At 46.3% G+C, this 17675-nt stretch overlaps 2 protein-coding genes across 3 annotated transcripts in view; one reads left to right on the top strand and one right to left on the bottom strand.

Annotated features, from left to right (window-relative positions):
* FAH (fumarylacetoacetate hydrolase) overlaps nucleotides 1-2087 on the top strand; it is a 28991-nt gene extending 26904 nt beyond the window's left edge. For both annotated transcript variants that reach the window (XM_040257415.1, XM_040257413.1), the window contains one exon: nucleotides 1831-2087. In XM_040257415.1, coding sequence (XP_040113349.1) covers nucleotides 1831-1910 — 80 coding nt within the window. In that variant the 3' untranslated portion in view covers nucleotides 1911-2087. The remainder of the gene's footprint in view (nucleotides 1-1830) is intronic.
* A 13237-nt stretch (nucleotides 2088-15324) lies between these two features.
* On the bottom strand, nucleotides 15325-17227 carry CTXND1 (cortexin domain containing 1). Its single transcript, XM_040257434.1, has 2 exons — nucleotides 16663-17227; nucleotides 15325-16452 (listed from the first exon to the last, which is right to left on the bottom strand). The coding sequence occupies exon 2, from the start codon at nucleotides 16388-16390 to the stop codon at nucleotides 16211-16213; it is 180 nt and encodes a 59-aa protein (XP_040113368.1). The 5' UTR covers nucleotides 16391-16452; nucleotides 16663-17227; the 3' UTR covers nucleotides 15325-16210.
* Nucleotides 17228-17675: the final 448 nt, after the last annotated feature.

Raw genomic sequence — 17675 nt, 5'->3', positions numbered from 1 at the left:
GGCTGGAGGAAGCACAAGCTGGACTCAAGATTGCTGGGAGAAATATCAATAACCTCAGATACGCAGATGACATCACCCTTATGGAAGAAAGCGAAGAGGAACTAAAGACCCTCTTGATGAAAGTCAAAGAGGAGAGTGAAAAAGTTGGCTTAAAGCTCAACACCTAGAAAACTAAGATCATGGCATTCGGTCCCATCACTTCATGGCAAATAGATGGGAAAACAGTGGAAACAGTGTCAGACTTTATTTTTCTGGGCTCCCAAATCACTGCAGATGGTGATTTCAGCCATGGAATTAAAAGATGCTTACCCCTTGGAAGGAAAGTTATGACCAACCGAGATAGCATATTAAAAAGCAGAGACATTTCTTTGCCAACAAAGGTCTGTCTAGTCAAGGCTATGGTTTTTCCAGTGGTCATGGGTGGATGTGAGAGTTGGACTATAAAGAAAGCTGAGCTCCGAAGAATTGATGCTTTTGAACTGTGTTGTTGGAGAAGACTCTTGAGAGTCCCTTGGACTGCAAGGAGATCCTACCAGTCCATCCTAACGGAGATTAGTCCTGGATGTTCATTGGAAGGACTGATGTTGAAGCTGAAAGTCCAAAACTTTGGCCACCTGATGCGAAGAACTGACTCACTGGAAAAGACCCTGATGCTGGGAAAGATTGAGGGCAGGAGGAGAAGGGGACAACAGAGGATGAGATGGTTGGATGGCACCACTGACTCAGTGGACATGGGTTTGGGTGTACCCCGGAGTTGGTGATGGACAGGGAGGCCTGTCCATGCTGCGGTTCATGGGGTTCCAGAGTCGGACATGACTGAGCAATTGAACTGAACTGAGTTGACCCATCTCCCAAGGCTGCCTTCGATCTCATGCTATTTCCTCTGTTGAGCATGTCCTTTACATTGTCCCCCTCCTGGCGAACTCCTACCCACCCATCAAGTCCCCACTCAGGTGGGGTTCCCATCAGCAGCAAGTTCCCTCCTTTCTTCTCCTGTGTGCTCCACACTGCTCTCCCAGCACCTCATAGAGTTTTCTACTCTAACTCATATTAGTTGGGCAGCTCCTGCTGAACGGACCCTTCTCAGGTACAGGGACAAGGGCCTCCTGCTGTCTGCCTTTCTGGAATTGATTGAATTTGTTAAACATCTGCTCTGGGAGAGGTGTCATGCTGGGGCTTCACCCAAGTGTGTCATTAAATCCTCACCACCCCGAGAGGAAAGGATTGCTGTTCCCATTTGTAGACAAGGGAGTAGCTGAGCTCAGAGGTTAAACAAGCTGCCCCCAGACCCCCAGCTTATAATTCTCCTAGTAGCTGACATTGAGCATTTGCCTGGGGGCCAAGCACTTCTGGGAGTTCTCTGTGTATTAACTCATGTCATCTTTGTAATAGTCTTGCTCAGTGGGTACTATCATTAGATCCATTTCACAGATGAAGAAACTGAGTTCCCAGGAGACCCAAGTAGGTGGAGGAGCCAGACTTTGAACCCTGGCCTCAGGCTAATTAGCAGACCTAATTAGGATTTGAACTCAGACTCACGTAGGGGGAGTTGACCTCTGTTTCTTCCTTCACCTCTCAAGAGAGCCATCGCTCCATCCTTGCACTACTTTCTGGGGTCCCTGACAGTGGGATGGGCCTGGAGTTCCATCTTGGTGCTCTGCCCAGGTCCTGGGGAGGGTAGTTTTCTGTCGAATATACCTATTTGTCATCCTGATGATGCCTTTCTGCCCCAGGCCCAGCCGCGTGCTGACCAGTGCTGTGGCTGCCTGGGCGTTGGTTCCCTGAGCTTGGCGGCTCTGTGGCTGACCCCTTGTCCTCTGTCTGTTGCAGGGCACTGCCAGGGGAATGGGTACCACATTGGCTTCGGCCAGTGTGCAGGGAAAGTGCTGCCTGCCCTCTCGCTCGCCTGAGGTCCTCTCTGCTTTCCCAGAAACACCAGACTGGCACGCCGCCCCCTCCACCTCCCTGGGGGGACCAGGGGCCCCCACTGTGGCTGCGGGCCTGGTTCTTCACTCAATAATAAAGCCGCTGTGCTCCGTCTTCATGCTCTGAGACTGGCATGGCTGTGCACAATGCCTACTCGTGTTCTTGGTTTGTTTTTGTTCTGTTATTTTGTTTGTTTGCCTTTTTTTTTTTTAACAGCCACATCGTAGGCATGCAGAATTTCCCATCCCAGGGACTGAACCCATGCCCCTTGCACTGGAAGCTTGGAGTCTTAACCACTGGACTGCCAGGAAGTCCTTGTGTTCTTGGTTTGACTTGGTGGGCCAAGCTGTGTCCTGCTTCCTTGAGAGGCATTCTTTAACTTGTTTTTCGGTTTTTATTAGTGAGGGTGAGGTTCTGATGTTTTTCATCAGACATCCTGGGCCTCCTGCTATTTTCCGGAATATGGGAAAAGAATGACACTTGTATTGGTGAAGAGTTCTCCAAAGAAACAGAACAGGAGATTTATAGGGAGAGAGGTTTATTTCAAGGAACTGGCTCAGGTGATTGGGCTTCCCAGGTGGCACTATTGGTCAAGACCCTGCGTACCAATGCAGGAGACATGAGACATGGGTTTGATCCCTGGGTCATGAAGATGCCCTGGAGGAGGGCATGACAACCCACTCCAGGACTCTTGCCTGGAGAATCCCATGGACAGAGAAGCCTAGTGGGTCCATAGGATTGCAAAGAGTTGGGCATAACTGAAGCAACTTAGTGTGCACATGTGTGATTGTGGAAAGTCCAAAATCTGCAGGGTAAGAGTGGGCTGGGCAGCCCGAGCCTCTCAGGGAAGAGCTGCAGTGTGAGTCTGAAGGTATCCCCTGCAGAGTCCCCTCCTCTTCCAGGGAAAGCAGGCCTTCTTCTCTTAGGGCTTCAGCTGACTAGATGAGGCCCACCCATATTAGAGAAGGTAATCTGATTTACTCAAAAGTCACCGAGTTCAGTGTTAATCTCATATGAAAAATACTTTCACAGCCACATCTAGACTAATACTGGACCAAATTTCTGGGTACTATGGCTCAGCCAAGTTGACACACAGATTTACCCATCGCAGCACCTCTCACATTTGTGGAGTCCTATCCCAAGGTCACAGACACGGAGCCCAGCACCAAGGTCATCTCTGGAACTGACTGAACCCCCTAGCCAAGGATGCCGTGAGTCGCCCTGATCCTTACCGGCTAGCTCCCTGACTGGTAAAAATACCCACCCTAACCAATCACCTAATGCCACCCTTCCAGCAGGATTTTCTTTGTCTTGAGACTGTAAAAGTTGGCTACTGACCCATGAAAATGGCCGGCTCTCCCTTGAGCTAGCCCGCCGTTCTAACAGCATCTCGTGGGGTCTCCCTGGTCTGTCAGGAGGTTAGCCTGCTGTGCTTGCAGAGCTCACATCATCTCTGCTTTTGTTCTTAATAAACTCGCTTCTTTCTGAAATGCTCTGTGTCTGGATATTCTTTTCTGACCTAAGCTTAGACAGATTGTATTCATAGGTATTCATTGTATTCCACCTCTGCCTGGCCAAGAATATACATGGAGATTCACTTATGTCTCAATATTTAAGAGAAATGAGTGAAGCCACAAACTATTAAATACTCTCCATTCTTCTCCCTTGGCCTACATGTTTTCGTAATTACAAAACAAAAATATTTGCAAAGCTATGGTTTTTATATGATTGAAAATTCACCAAATATCAACTATAAATGAATATAATTATCATTGCCCTTGAAGAATATTAATGAGATGGTGACAGTGGGATGAGCACTAAAGATGTATGAATTCATAAATTGCTATATCAGTATTTTTAAAATAAAATTTTATTATTTAAGTTAGTTTTTCTTGCCTTAATTTCATTAGAATCACTATACTCTCTTAAGCTATTCACATAATTTGGGTTTTATTGACAGACTAATATAAATGATGATAAAGTAAATTGAGTTACACTCAAAGTGTATGAAATGTAAATATTTTCAACACCTTAATGTTAAAAATTGAAACATTTATATTAATTTCCAGTTATTCTTTTTTAAAAAAGATTTTTTGATGGGGACCATTTTTAAAGTCTTTTTTGAATTTGTTACAATATTGCGTGTGTTTCATGCTTTGGTTTTTTGGCCCTGAGGCATGAATCTTAGCTCCCTGACCAGGGATTGAACCCACAGCTCCTGCATTGGAAGAAGTCTTAACCACTGGACCACCAGGGAAGTCTTCAATAATTTTTCTTTGACATTCAAAATTATCTATTAAAATTAAAAGGTAAGATACAAATTATAATTAAAGAACATTAACATCAAATTTATTTAAATCAAGTTGAAATGTTTAAATTTATTTTTTTTAATTCAATTAAATCCTACTAAATACTTGTTATAAAAATAAAACTATTTGCAATCTAGTGTTCAGGGTCATCTGGTTGCAAAGTAAAGAATTAGTATCACTCTCTGTTTATTTTATATAAATATAAATTAGTATGAATTAGTTGACAATGCAAAATGGGCCCTAATTGCCATGTGCAACTGTTGCGAATGCCATGTCAGAGCCACACATTGAAAAACAAGGAAATGAATTTAGGGTAGGACTGAGAAATGCCGCTGGGGCAGTCATCAGCTGCATTCGTGCTGTAGGAAGTAGTTAATGACCATCAGCTTCTCTCCACAGTGCTTCTGCTGCCCTGCACCCGCTGGAGGAGGGCGGAAGTGTCCATTGAGAGCGCTGGCACTGACCCACCACACAGCTGTGTGGCATTCACATGGCTCTCTTGTTTTCAGGGCATAACCCAGAGGTGTGAAGAGATGTTTCTCCGGGGCTTGAGTCCCAAGGAGATAGGGACCCATGTGTTCTTTTTTTTTTTTCACTTTTTGGCCACACCACTTGGCATGTGAAATCAGTTCCCCGACCAGGGATCAAACTATTGCCCCCTGCAGTGAAAGCGCGGAGCCTTAACCACTGGACCACCAGTGAAGTCCCCCCATGTGCTCTCGAATACATTCATTTGTGTGTGTGTTTGTGATAGGCCCTCTGGAGCATGGATCCCAGGGAAAGCCTACCTCCTCCCCAGGCCTACAGGCAATATTGTGCCTTTACCTCTATCTCTGGACCCCACACTGTCTCAGATCTTTTTGTATAAATGAAGACACTTGACTTCCCTGGTGGTCTGTGGTTAAGACTTCTTCCAATGCAGGGGTGTGGGTTTGATCCCTGGTCAGGGAGCGAGGATCCCACATGCCTTATGGCCAAAAAAACAAAAACAGGAAACAGAAGTGATATTGCAGCAAATTCAACAAAGACCTTGAAGATGGTCCACATCTAAAACATCTTTAAATGAAGAGACTTGTTCATTTCACATAGCTAGAGAGTGGTAGAACGGAGACTGGACTCCACAGTTTTGGACTTCTAGGGCTAATTTTGAAACAGTGGTTGGAACCTTGATTTTGATCCCTGGAAGTGAACTTCTCAAGGCAGGGTTGTGCTTGACTTATCTTTGTGTTCAAACCCCTTTACACAGGTTGTTGTTTAATGACTTCAGTCATGTCAGACTCTTTGCAGCCCCATGGACTATAGCCCACCGCTCCTCTGTCGATGGGATTTCCCAGGCAAGAATCCTGGAATGGGTTGCCATGCCCTCCAGGGGATCTTCCCGACCCAGGATTCGAGCCTGCATCTTCTGCATTGGCAGGCGGGTTCTTTATCACTGAGCCACCAGGGAAGCCCAGCACACTAGCTGCTCATACACATGTGTGGCATTGCATCACAGAGTTGCCTATCTCATCACTATGAGCTCAGTATGAAGCTCTTCCAAGTTATATTACAGCTGCATTTGGTAATCCAGGAGAAGGAAAAGGGCTTCCCAGGTGGTGCAGTGGTAAAGAATCCAGCTGCCAATGCAGGAGATGAGATTCGGGTTCGATCTCCGGGTCAAGAAGATCTTCTGGAGGAGGGAATGGCAACTCACTCCAGTATTCTTGCCTGGGAAATCCCATGGACAGAGGAGCCTGCTGGGCTACAGTCCATGAGGTCACAGAGAGCTGGACACGACTGCGTATCTGAGCAGAGAAAGAAAAAATCATGTGTTTAAGGATGGTCATTGCAGCACTCCTGATGTAGTCCAAGTTTCAGCCCTGTGGGTGTCATCCCATCACAGCCCTCTGGAGTCATGCCTTCCTCAGTGTCTATTCATAGGAAGCCAGAGTCCCCATTCCATCTTCAAGGTGACACCCAATGTTTCCCCGCTTAATGGACTGACTGATATGAAATGGGACTGACTTGTAATATTTGTTGTTGTTTAGTTGCTCAGTCATGCTGACTCATTTGTGATGCCATAAACTGTAGCCTGTCAGGCTCCTCCGTCCATGGGATTTCCCTTGCAAGAATACTGGAGTGGGTAGCCATTCCGTTTTCCAGGGGATCTTCCCGACCCAGGGATCAAACACTCATCTCCTGCATTTGCAGGTGGATTCTTTACCAGTGAGCCACCTGGGAAGCCCCCACAGAAACAATACAAGAATGCAAAAACCAGATTTAGCACTACAATATTTTATGACAGTAGAAGGTAGCTGGAGATTCTACATGCTATCAAACAATATGATACATGACCCCTAGGGGAGGAGTATAATTACTGGGAGGAGGCTTGGATTAATCAGCTGCTTCTCTGTGTAGTCAGGCTGAAGGATTCTGAGTTCTCCAGTCCCTCTTAATGACTGTATTAGGCCAGAGGACACCCCTTTTCTTGGAGAAGTGAGCACAACAGAACCTAGTGAGGTCACCCTGTTCTTGGTGCAGAAGGGAGGAGAGAGAGTGGGCCAAATTTCATAAGAAGCCCGAGAGGCATCAGTGACTGACACTGATCCCCTCTCCCAGATAGTTACAGTTTGAAAGTCGGTTTAGAAGCTCTCGCTGGGCCATGCCTAAGATCTGCTGGCAGGAAGAGCATCCGGGGCTCCATGCAGGTTCCTCTCCCTCTGTTCCTCCAGACCTGCTGGTCATCCTTCCCTGTCCTGCTGTGTCTTGGGAGGAGGAAGACCTCCATGGATGACGTCACCCAGGCTCCTGCCCTCTGGCTTCTGCCTGGGCTTCGGTAAAGGTGGCACAAGCTGAGGGTGGAATGTAAGAGGAGAAAGAAGGCAGGGGTATCCACGGTCCTCACTCCTTCCCTGCTGGGCTAGGGTTTGGGTGGCTCTGCGCCAGCATCTCCCTGCCTACCTGTGGCTCAATAACATTTGCTTGTTTCTGGTTCCACTGTTCCCTCCCTAAGCAAGAGCTGCCAGTGGCTTCTTGTGGTCATCAATCCTGAACTAGCCACCATCCTTTCTCTCTCTCTCTTTTATTTATATTTTCAACATTTTTTATTGAAAAATAGTTGGTTTACCAGGTTGTGTTTAATTTCTGCTGTATGGCAAAGTGACTGTTACACATATACATGTGTGTATATATATATATATTGTTTTTCATTCTGATTTATTACAATCTACTGAGTATAGTTCCCTGTGCTATACAGTAGGACCTTTTTGCTTATCCATCCTATAGATATCAGTTTGCACCTGCTAATCCCAAACTCCCAATTCTTCCCTCCCCTATTCTCTCTCCCACAAGAGAGATTCACAAGAGAGATTCTTGGCAACCACAAGCCTGTTCTCTATGTCTGCAAGTCTGTTTCTGTTTTGTAGATATGTTCATTTGTGTTGCATTTTTAAACCCTGCCTACATTTTGAAAATAGTCCCTAAATTAGACCCTCTTCAATCAATCAAACCCTCTTCAGTTGCTTCCTGACTAATAAAGCCATTGGTACCAGGAGTGGCGTCAGGAAACAGGCTCTGAAAATAACATGCTGGAACTGGGTTTCTTGCATATTAGATGAGCACGCAGTAACCTCCTGACTGGGGGAGGCAGGACATGAATATTCTGTATTGTGTAATGCTATCAGTTATTGGAGTATTATCAGTGTTGGCATAGGATGGAGTGCAGGTTGAGAGTAAAACACTAGGAGAAGAGTTATTGGTGGGACTTCCCTAGTGGTCCCGTGGCTAAGGCTCTGTGCTCCAAATTCGGGGAGCCCACGTTCGATCCCTGGTTAGGGAACCAGATCACACAAGCCACAACTAAAGATTCCACGTGCCACAGTGAAGACTGAAGATCCCGTGTGCAGCAGTAAGACCTGGCACAGCTAAATAAATGAATGAAAGAACAAATATTTTTAAAAAAAATCATTGGCACTTAGTTGCTAGGGGAATAGCGATGATTACATGGATTCTAGGATGGGTGGGCTGCTCTTGATTGCCCTGGAGAGTTTACATAAAGAGGAAGATAAACTCCAAGTCTTGAATTCATAACTGGAGTGTCAGATGGAGAAGCAGAAGGCATGCATGCGGTGGTAAAGTGACTTTCCTCAGCTGTAGGACAGACGAAGGTCTGGCTTGCAGAGTTGCAGTGCCAGGGAACCGTGCAATGCCAGGTAATTGTGTGTGTCAATAAAGCCTCTTAGCTGAGGCGAGGACCTTGAAACTTGTTAAAAATACAAATTATAGGACTTCTATTTTGCTGTACAGCAGAAATGAACACAACATAGCAAATCAACTATACTTTAAAAAGTAAACAACCCCCCCCCCAAAAAAAATTTATAGTACTTTGATTGACAAATTAAAGAACAGACAACAAGATCAACTGAATTAAACGTTCTGGGGTGGGAGTCCAGAAACTGTGTTAGAACAGACTTTCCGAGTGATTCTGATGCACGCTAAAGTTTGAGAACCACTGTACCAGAAAGTACTTTCTGCTGCATCCCGATCAATAAAGATAATGAAAAGAGTCACCTTCGTCAGGCAGGAGGTAGTGGCACACCTTAATTGTATTCCTTCCAGGGTTCACCCGCTCTTCTTTGTTGTATTGTGTGGGACCCCGATCATCTTGTCAACCCACCGCGCCTCACGAATGGCTGCTATACTGATGCTTGTGCTCAGTCGCGCTGTACTGATGACATGGTGCTAACTGCCTTTGCTGAGTGGAGTGCAGCAAGGACCACAAACGGCGCGGGCATGCCAGAAGGTGAGAGCAAACCCCTATGGGCTGGCAGGAGGATTCTTCACCACGGAGCCCTCTGGGAAGCCCTTCTCCAATGTATACTAATGCCAATTAAAATGAACAAGTGAATATATCTCTTACTTCTTAAAATGAAAATCTTCGTTCCAAATAAAATTCACTTTTGCTGCTTCCATGGGGAAATGATTTGTTTGCACAGATCCTGCTGTCTCTTAAAGCCCATTCCCTGGAGCAATCTTTCAGGCCACGTTCAACACTAGCCCTTCTGATCTGAATAGAAGATCTTCTTTCGGGTTTCTTATGACTTGGCTTCAAGTGTGTGCTCTAGTCAACGTGGAAAGTCTTCAGCAGCCATGTGTCCATCTTTCTTTCTACCCCCCGTTTGAAAGCAGGGACCTCCAGGCACCTCTCTTCTCTGTTCTGGTGCAGAGGGGGTGCTCAGTGGCCAGGCAGTAAGGATGGCAGCCCTGTCTCTAGTTTCTGCCATCACCCTGTGTCTGGAAGACTCGATGGGTAGCAGGCACCGCCAAGGTCAGTGTGGGGGCTCTGCATGTGCCCTCCATATTGCAGAAATTTCTTGGGTTTCAGCGGCTGGGGGCATGTTGGGATATCCCCTTTTAGGTGAGAAACCTCGCTTTTCCTTGTGCCATCCACTGTGAAGAAAGAGGCTCAGTGGTTTATGAACCTCTCTGGGTTTTTGAGCAATGTGTAGCATCTTCGTGTGTACCACTCTGCTGCATGTACTGGGTGCATCCTAAGGTTGCTATGTTTTCTTATAATTTAATTTTTATTTTTTGGCTGGAAGATAATTGCTTTGCAGTGTTATACTGGTTTCTGCTGTACAACATGAATCAGTCCTAACTATATATGTGTGTGTATATATATATTATATTCATATATATATATATATATGTATATATCCTCCCTCTTGAGCCTCCCTCCCACCCCCCACCCCATGCTGAGATCATCCTGCAGGTATCTGGGTCTCCTCATCTTGTAGTAGTTGGCAGAGGAGGGGACCACTGAGCTGTTCAGGGTGATTTATTCCAGCATCTGAGGGGAAATGGGGACAATGTAACACAATGGAGACAAGGAAGACTGGCTCTAGAACCCAGGGCTTCAGTGGAGAGTCTCTAGTTACTCCTCATCCCATATCCCTATTCTATAGGTCTAGGCTGGGGGCATGAATTTATTTACTATCTTGGGGAATGAAGTAATTAATTAGCTATCTGGAGGCATGCATTTATTTAATATCTGGAGGCATGAATTCATTTACTTATTATCTGGGGCTTGAATTTATTTATTTACTTATTATCTGGGGGATTAATTAATTAATTAATTATCTGGGGGCATGGATTTATTTGCTATCTGGAGAGAAGAATTTATTTATTTATTATCTGGAGGCACGAATTCATTTATTTATTATCTAGGGGCTTGATTTTATTTATTTGTTTATTATCTAGAAACAGGAATTTATTTATTATGTGGGGCTTGAATTTATTATCTGGAGGCATTAATTAATCAATTATCTAGGGGGGCATGGATTTATTTACGTATTTATGGTCGAGCTGTGCAGCACATGGGATCTTAGTTCCCAAACCAGGGCTCGAACCCAAACCCCCTGCACTGGAAGCTCAGAGTCTTAACCTCTGGACCACCAGAGAAGTCCCAGTACTGGTTAGTTCTCATTTGCTCTGTTTCACTAATATATATGAACCCTGTCACCCAGAGTTCCCTGTTCTTTTGCTTCTGTTGTTTTGGCTGCTGGGACAGGGGACTAGAGGGCAGAGGGTGAGAATCTTATTCTCTTCCCACCAAGCTGTGCTTTGATTGGCTGCCTGTAGCCATGGCTTTGGTTGCGGGGGAGTCCTCTTCCAGTAGCTTCTGGGGACAATCTCTCCTTCTCCTTTTTTCGGGCTAAAGTGGTGATGGACTTGCACTGTGGGTCATCCATGGGTATATTGTCCCCTTCTTTTGTTTCCCTTGACTCTGACAACCTCTGTAAATCTCCCGTCATTAAACTGTCTTCATGGAATGCTTTTGGGGTACATCTCTCTCCTGCTAGGATTCTGAGTGATACAGGTCCCCAAGACAAACTCCCCAGGAAGGAGGAAGTATCTTAGCCGACGATGACCAAGGACCTATGGATTCAGGGCTGACATGGCTGAGGCTGTCTGTCCTTTTGGACACAGCCAGCCTGGTGTACTGTTTGGACGGAATGACTGGGTATGTGAACGTGGACCAGGGAGCTCGGCTCAAGTGCCTCTCAGCAGACTGGGCCATAAACAAAGAGGGCACTGCAGGCTGTCCTCCTTCACACACACAGGACTGTGGATGGGGAAACATACTTGTGGACACGCTAGGCTTTGAAATTCTCCCCACCTAATGTTTTGAAGCAGAACCAGCTCCTTTTGGATTGAGTTAGCCTCAAATTCTGTGGCAATTTTATAAGAGAGGGAGTCATGGGTGTTTCAATTCAATAGGAAGGGACTTCCCTGGTGGTCCTGTGGCTAAAACTCTGCACATCCAATGCAGTGGGGAAGGTTCCATCCCTGATCAGGGAACTAAGATCCTGCATGGAGCATGGCATGACCACCACCACCCCCCCCAACACACACAAAAAAAGAGTAGTAATTCAATAAGAACATGTAGATATTTGAACAACTAACTGGAAAAAAACGAAACAGAGTTGATGGGAATTGATAGACCAGGTGGGTAAAACTGGTGTCCTCTATTAGTCATACCAGCCTGTCTGAGCATTCTCAGGGCTCATGTTTTTGCTAGGGACCGTCACTGATTTCTTGCTTCTGCTGTTTTTCTCTACCTCACCTGTCCCTAGCATGACATCCCTTTCCAGATAACATTCCTTCACATCACCCACTTCCCAGATATCTTTTTCCCCAGATGTCTTTATTGCCCCACAAACACCACGGCCACAAGGTGGATTGTGTATCAGACTTTATTGAGAGTTTGGGGTAACAGGAAGGGACTGGAGCAGAGCACAGAACAGGCAACAACTTAAAATCCACCACCAAACACCACTGTCTGGAGACCCCATCACCTATGTACCCTGCAAGGGGACTTTTTCTCTGATCATATTTTGCCTTAAATCCTGGGTTGAGGTCAACACCTCTTTATCTCTGATGCTTTTCATTTTCTCTCTGCCAGCTTCCAGTCTTCAAAAATTCTCTCCATTTCTTTTGCTGAACAGTTTACCTCTCCATCCCAAGCCCTAACTTCATCTCAGGCAGCTACAAACTGGCTAAGATGCTCTGATGACAAAGGACCATCTCCTCCATCCTTTAGCAGCTAAAGCAACAACAAAAGCTTGACTTTTCAGTTGGGTTTTCCCTTATTATGATCAAATATTTAGATGGCTTTCCTTCCCCCATGTGTCTCTAAGGTGCAGCGGGTGTCATTTAAATATTTATTATCCACCATCCTGAGTAAGCCCCAGGGTTCATCATATCTGTCTTAAGTTTTCTTTCTTTATTTTTATTTTGCAACATGTATATTAGGGAAAAATGAAAGCAATCCGAATACTTAACAACAGGATTCTGGATAACTATGCACGTGCACGAGATGGTATGGTTTATAGCCACTAATATGATAAACAGAAGACTGTAGCAGGAACATGCTTATGAAGAAATATTATGAGATACTGATGAAAATGTTGTAACAGAAGGCTTTTATGAAAAAATATATTTTGCATGTGGACAAAGATGAGAAGGGAACACATAGACATACAATGGAAATCACTACTATCTGGAGGCTTAGAATAGGAGTGATTTCGAAATTTTCCATCTTTTGCTGAAATGTTATTATTTCCCTTTGCCACCAAAAAAGTCACAAGAGATAGGGTGGGAAATATTAGCAACTGTAGGAGTGAGAAAGAAATAAGTGAGACCAGAGGACCCCCAGGGCAGTGCTTCTCAAACTAATTGATCATATCCTTCTCTAAAAACATATTGATGCATTTAATTAACGTGTGTGCATGCTCAGTCACATCTGACTTTTTGTGACCCCCTGGACTGTAGCCTGCGAGGCTCCTCTGTCCGTGGGATTCTCCAGGCAAGAATACTGGAGTGGGTTGCCATTTCCTCCTCCAGGAGATCTTCCCAATTCAGGGATAGAACTTGAGCTTCCTGCATTGGCAGGAGGATGCTTTACCACTGAGCCACCTGGGAAGCTCACATTCGTGCAAGGAAATCACTCAGTGGATCTTGCTAAGAGATTTCTGGGCCCCACCTGCAGAGATTAGAGTTCTGGAGGTCTGGAGTGGGGGTCCATGATTTTGGATTTCTAGCAAGTTCCTCAGTGTTGCTGGTGCTATTTGTCCTTCATCAGGGTTTGAGTAGTACAGCCCTCAGGCACCTGTTGTTCACTCCTTAGAGCTCTAAAATATCTCCAAGTGATGTCTTTAAGACCTCTTGTTCCTTGGGATCTTTGCCGATTGGGAGTTGGTTCTGATTGGCACTGTAAATCCATGCTGATGAGCTTTTCACAGAAGTGCTGGGTATCTCTGAGGTAGGCTGCAGAGTGAAGGCTGCTGCTGGGCCTGAGGCAATGTACAGGGTCCTTGCTCTAGATCGTTCCCTCAGAGAGCCTCCAATGCCTTTCAGTCCACTGCCTTTGCCAGCTGTCCCTTACTGCATCCCATACAGTGGAGGGTGGCATGGGGAACAGCCGGAAATGCCCTGGAATGCCACCTGAACAGCGGTGCCCTTGTTCACTTTCAAGGTGGTCACCTAGTGATGACAGTGCTTTGGAAAGCTATTTCCCAGGTGAGCCGGGATGGGGTGGTACTGATGGCGGGGATGCGGGTGATGGGAAGGGAGCCTTGAGCTTCTTCCCAGCTGCAGGTCACTTCTGAGGGAGATGGCAGGGATGCCTTAGAGGCAGAAAATAAATACTTTCAGAATCAGGGGGTGTTCAGGTGGTCTCATTTAACTTCATATTGTGTTTGCAGGATTACTGATGACAATGATGATTATGTAAATTAGTAGACACCATATTCCTTGAGGTGAGGTGCTGGGTGGGAGAGGTTGCTGTGAGCGTTCCTCTGACCAGGTCCTGGCTGGGAGGTCTGGCCTTTCAGAAGGGCCCTGGGAACCGAGGAAAACCCAGGGTTCCAGGTTCCTCTGAGAGAGGAGAACCCAGACCCCTCATTCTTCCAGTTCAGACCCCTGGCTTCTCCTGGGGGTGGTAAAAATCAAGGAAAGACATGAATGTTTGCCCATGTTCTCTCATTTCATCCTCACAACAACCTTGTGAGGTAGACGTTATTCCCTCATTTTACAGATGAGGAAATTGGGGATCAGAGAGGCTGAGTTATTCGGGATCATAGGGCAAGAAAGTAGAGGAGTTGGGACTCGGGACCAGGTTTGTGGACTCTGGTCCAGTATTCTTGCTGCAAGCTTGTAGATTTAGGTGATGGAGTGTGAGGGGGGTGAGAAGGGTGGGAAAAGATGGAAAGGAGTCATTATAATCAACAACTTATTCCTTGTCCCCCCCCACGGCACATTTACATTCAAAGCACTCCCCCTCCTGCCCTTTCACTCACACGAGGCTTACACAAAACAAAAAGGGCAAAGTTCTTCCTCCTCCTTTATACAACGAGGGGATGGAGGCGCAGAGAGGTAAACTGACTTGCTCAAGGTCACACAGCCTTAGAGTAACAGACCAGAGTAGAAGCCAGGTCTTCCTGTCTGATATTCATCTCCTATACTGTGTGTTCTCAAGAGGTCACTGGATGAAATAATTTCTCATGAAGAATAGTGGGGGAAAAAAAGAAACATATGACCAACAGAGATAATTATTACACCATGACCTATCCACCAATGGAATAATCAGCAGTCAGTAAAAATGACGGCTATAACCAGCCTAGACAGCATATTAAAAAGCAGAGACATTACTTTGCCAACAACGGTCCGTCTAGCCAAGGCTATGGTTTTTCAAGTAGTCATGTATGGATGTGAGAGTTGGACTATAAATAAAGCTGAGTGGCAAAGAATTGATGCTTTTGAACTGTGGTATGGGAGAAGACTCTTGAGAGTCCCTTGGACTGCAAGGAGATCTAACCAGTCCATTCTAAAGGAGATCAGTCCTGGGTGTTCACTGGAAGGACTGATGTTGAAGCTGAAACTCCAATATTTTGGCCACCTGATGCAAAGAACTGACTCACTTGAAAAGACCGTGATGCTGGGAAAGATTGAGGGCAAAAGGAGAAGGGGACGACAGAGGATGAGATGGTTGGATGGCATCACTGACTCGATGGATATGGTCTGGGTAGACTCTGGAAGTTGGTGATGGACAGGGAGGCCTGGCGTGCTGCAGTTCATGGGGTCACAAAGAGTCGGACACGACTGAGCGACTGACCTGAACTGAAGAGAGTTTGATGACATGAGAAAGTGTTCATGCTCTAAGATGAAGTGATGTAATACCATGCACACAGTTTGACTATTGAAAAATATATGTAGAAATACTGAGAGAAAATATATCAAGATGGCAGCTTTGGGGAAGTGGAATTATAAGTATTATTTTCCCCTTCTATTATTTTTCTGTATTTTTCCAAACTTCTAAAATACACATTTCATTTATAACAGGAAAAAATATACCCTTCTATATTCTAGTTAAAAAAAAAATTGCTGGGAAGCAGCCCCTGTGCCTTTTGTGAATTTGAATCCATCTGCTTCCCTGGGTCACCACCCTGGCTCCACTGCCAGCCCATTGGGAAGGGGCTGAGTTTCAGGTGGCTGTCTGTGCTGTGCAACCCTGGGGCTAGTACATGTGCTACTTGGCATGATCAGGGCAAAGGTCTCCTCAAAACTGGACCACTGTTATATGATCTGTCCTGTATCCAATGCCAAATGGGGTTTGGGATCCAGGGAAGGTGACCACCCATAGTCTCACACTGAGTCCCCAGCCTGGAACCCGGGCCTACTGACTCACGGACCTCTCATCCCCAGACTGCCTGGCCATGGCACCGCCCACAGCATCCCACGCATCTCAACCTGCTGTTCGTGTGGGAGTGGACAAGGCTAAGGTGAACCTTCTCCATCCCCAGTAGCCAAATCTGTTCCCGCCTGCCTCCAGGCGCTGGCAGGATGGTAGCCAGGGGACGGAGGTGTGTCCCGGGGCAACCTCGTCCAGGGAGCGCCAGGGTCTCAGGCCCTCCCCACAGCCCCTGCCCGGCCATGCCTCAGTCGTCCAGGTGCTGCTCCTCCCAGGTGGACGTGGGGATGGCGCTGTAAGGGTCCATGATGACCTTCGCGCAGCGGATGATCATCACGACGAGGAACAGGCAGAGGAAGACGAAGCAGGCCAAGGTCAGTCCTTTGTCCACATCCACGGAGACGGGCTCAGGCGTGGGGTCCTCCATCTCTCAGTGGCGGCTTCGGGCTCCTCCTCTGGCGCAGGGTTGACTGGTACCATCTTCCACTCCTGCAGAAAGCCAGGGCACTGCAGATCAGAGGGTCATGCCCGCTTGCCTGCGGTGGGGGTAGGGGTGGGGGGCAGAGCACAACCCTGGGTTCTTATACACCCCCCTGGAGTGGAAGTTGGCTCCTTCCCCTTCCCTCCTGCACATGAGAGCTGAGACCTCGTGCCTTGTTTTCAGATACCTACTGAGGTCTCTTCCCAGAGGGCACTCACCTGCTGGTCAGAGTGGTCACCACTTCATAAGGGCCACTGGGTGGGCATGCACCCTGGGCGTGGCTGCTTCAGGAGGGAGGTGGGGGTGACCAGACATCACAGCTGGAAGCCAGAGAGAGCAGGGACCCAAACTGGCAGCAGCTGAAACAGAATAGGACAGAAGAAGGCTGGTTACTTCCCACGACACCCAGACTTGAGCTGGACTGGCAGAAAAGTCTTGTCTGGAGAGTTCCTGCCTGGGCATCGTGGTGGGAACAGTCACACTTTACACCAATGCTTTTTTTCTTTCCATCTCTCTTTTAAAAAATATAACATTAAAAATTGTGATAAAATAGACATAACATAAAATTTCCATGGTGACCATGGTTAAGTGCACAGTTCAGTGGCTTTAGGACATTCAAATCGTTGTGCAGCCACCACCACCATCCGTCTCCAGAGCTCTCTTCAACTTGCAAAGTGGAACCTGTGCCCATGAAACAACTGGGATGAACTGGAAGATTGGGATTGACATATATACACTATCGATTCTGTGTATAAAATAGATAACTACTGAGAACCTACTGTACAGCACAGGGAGCTCCACTCAGTGCTCCGTGGTGACCTGAATGGGAAGGAAATAAAGAACATGTGTATATGGATATGTGTATATGTAAGTCTGATTCTCTTAGCTGTAGAGCAGAAACTAACACAACATCGTAGAACTACATTCCAATAAAAATTAATTAAAGGTAAAATAAAAATACAACTGTAAAAAATTGTTGTAAAGTATACATAATATAAAATTTCCCAAAGTGACCACAGTGAGGTGCACAGCTCAGTGGCTTCAGGGCTGTGCTTCACAGCTGGACTCAGTCTGGCCTCTCAAACACAGACTGAAATCCTCGGCTCAGCGTCTGCCCTAAGCTAATATCAGAGACCCCGAACCGATGATAAGTGTCAGACCTTGGAAAAACTGGCTGGTGACTCTCCCCTGTCTTGTCTGGAGCCAGAACTGGGCCCTATAACCTGGCAAC

This window comes from Oryx dammah, unplaced genomic scaffold (assembly GCF_014754425.2).
Source record: "Oryx dammah isolate SB20612 unplaced genomic scaffold, SCBI_Odam_1.1 HiC_scaffold_16, whole genome shotgun sequence".
In the NCBI taxonomy this organism is placed as follows: domain Eukaryota; kingdom Metazoa; phylum Chordata; class Mammalia; order Artiodactyla; family Bovidae; genus Oryx; species Oryx dammah.
Note: the sequence above shows the minus strand (reverse complement) of the source record. Positions and strands in the feature narration are given on the sequence as shown.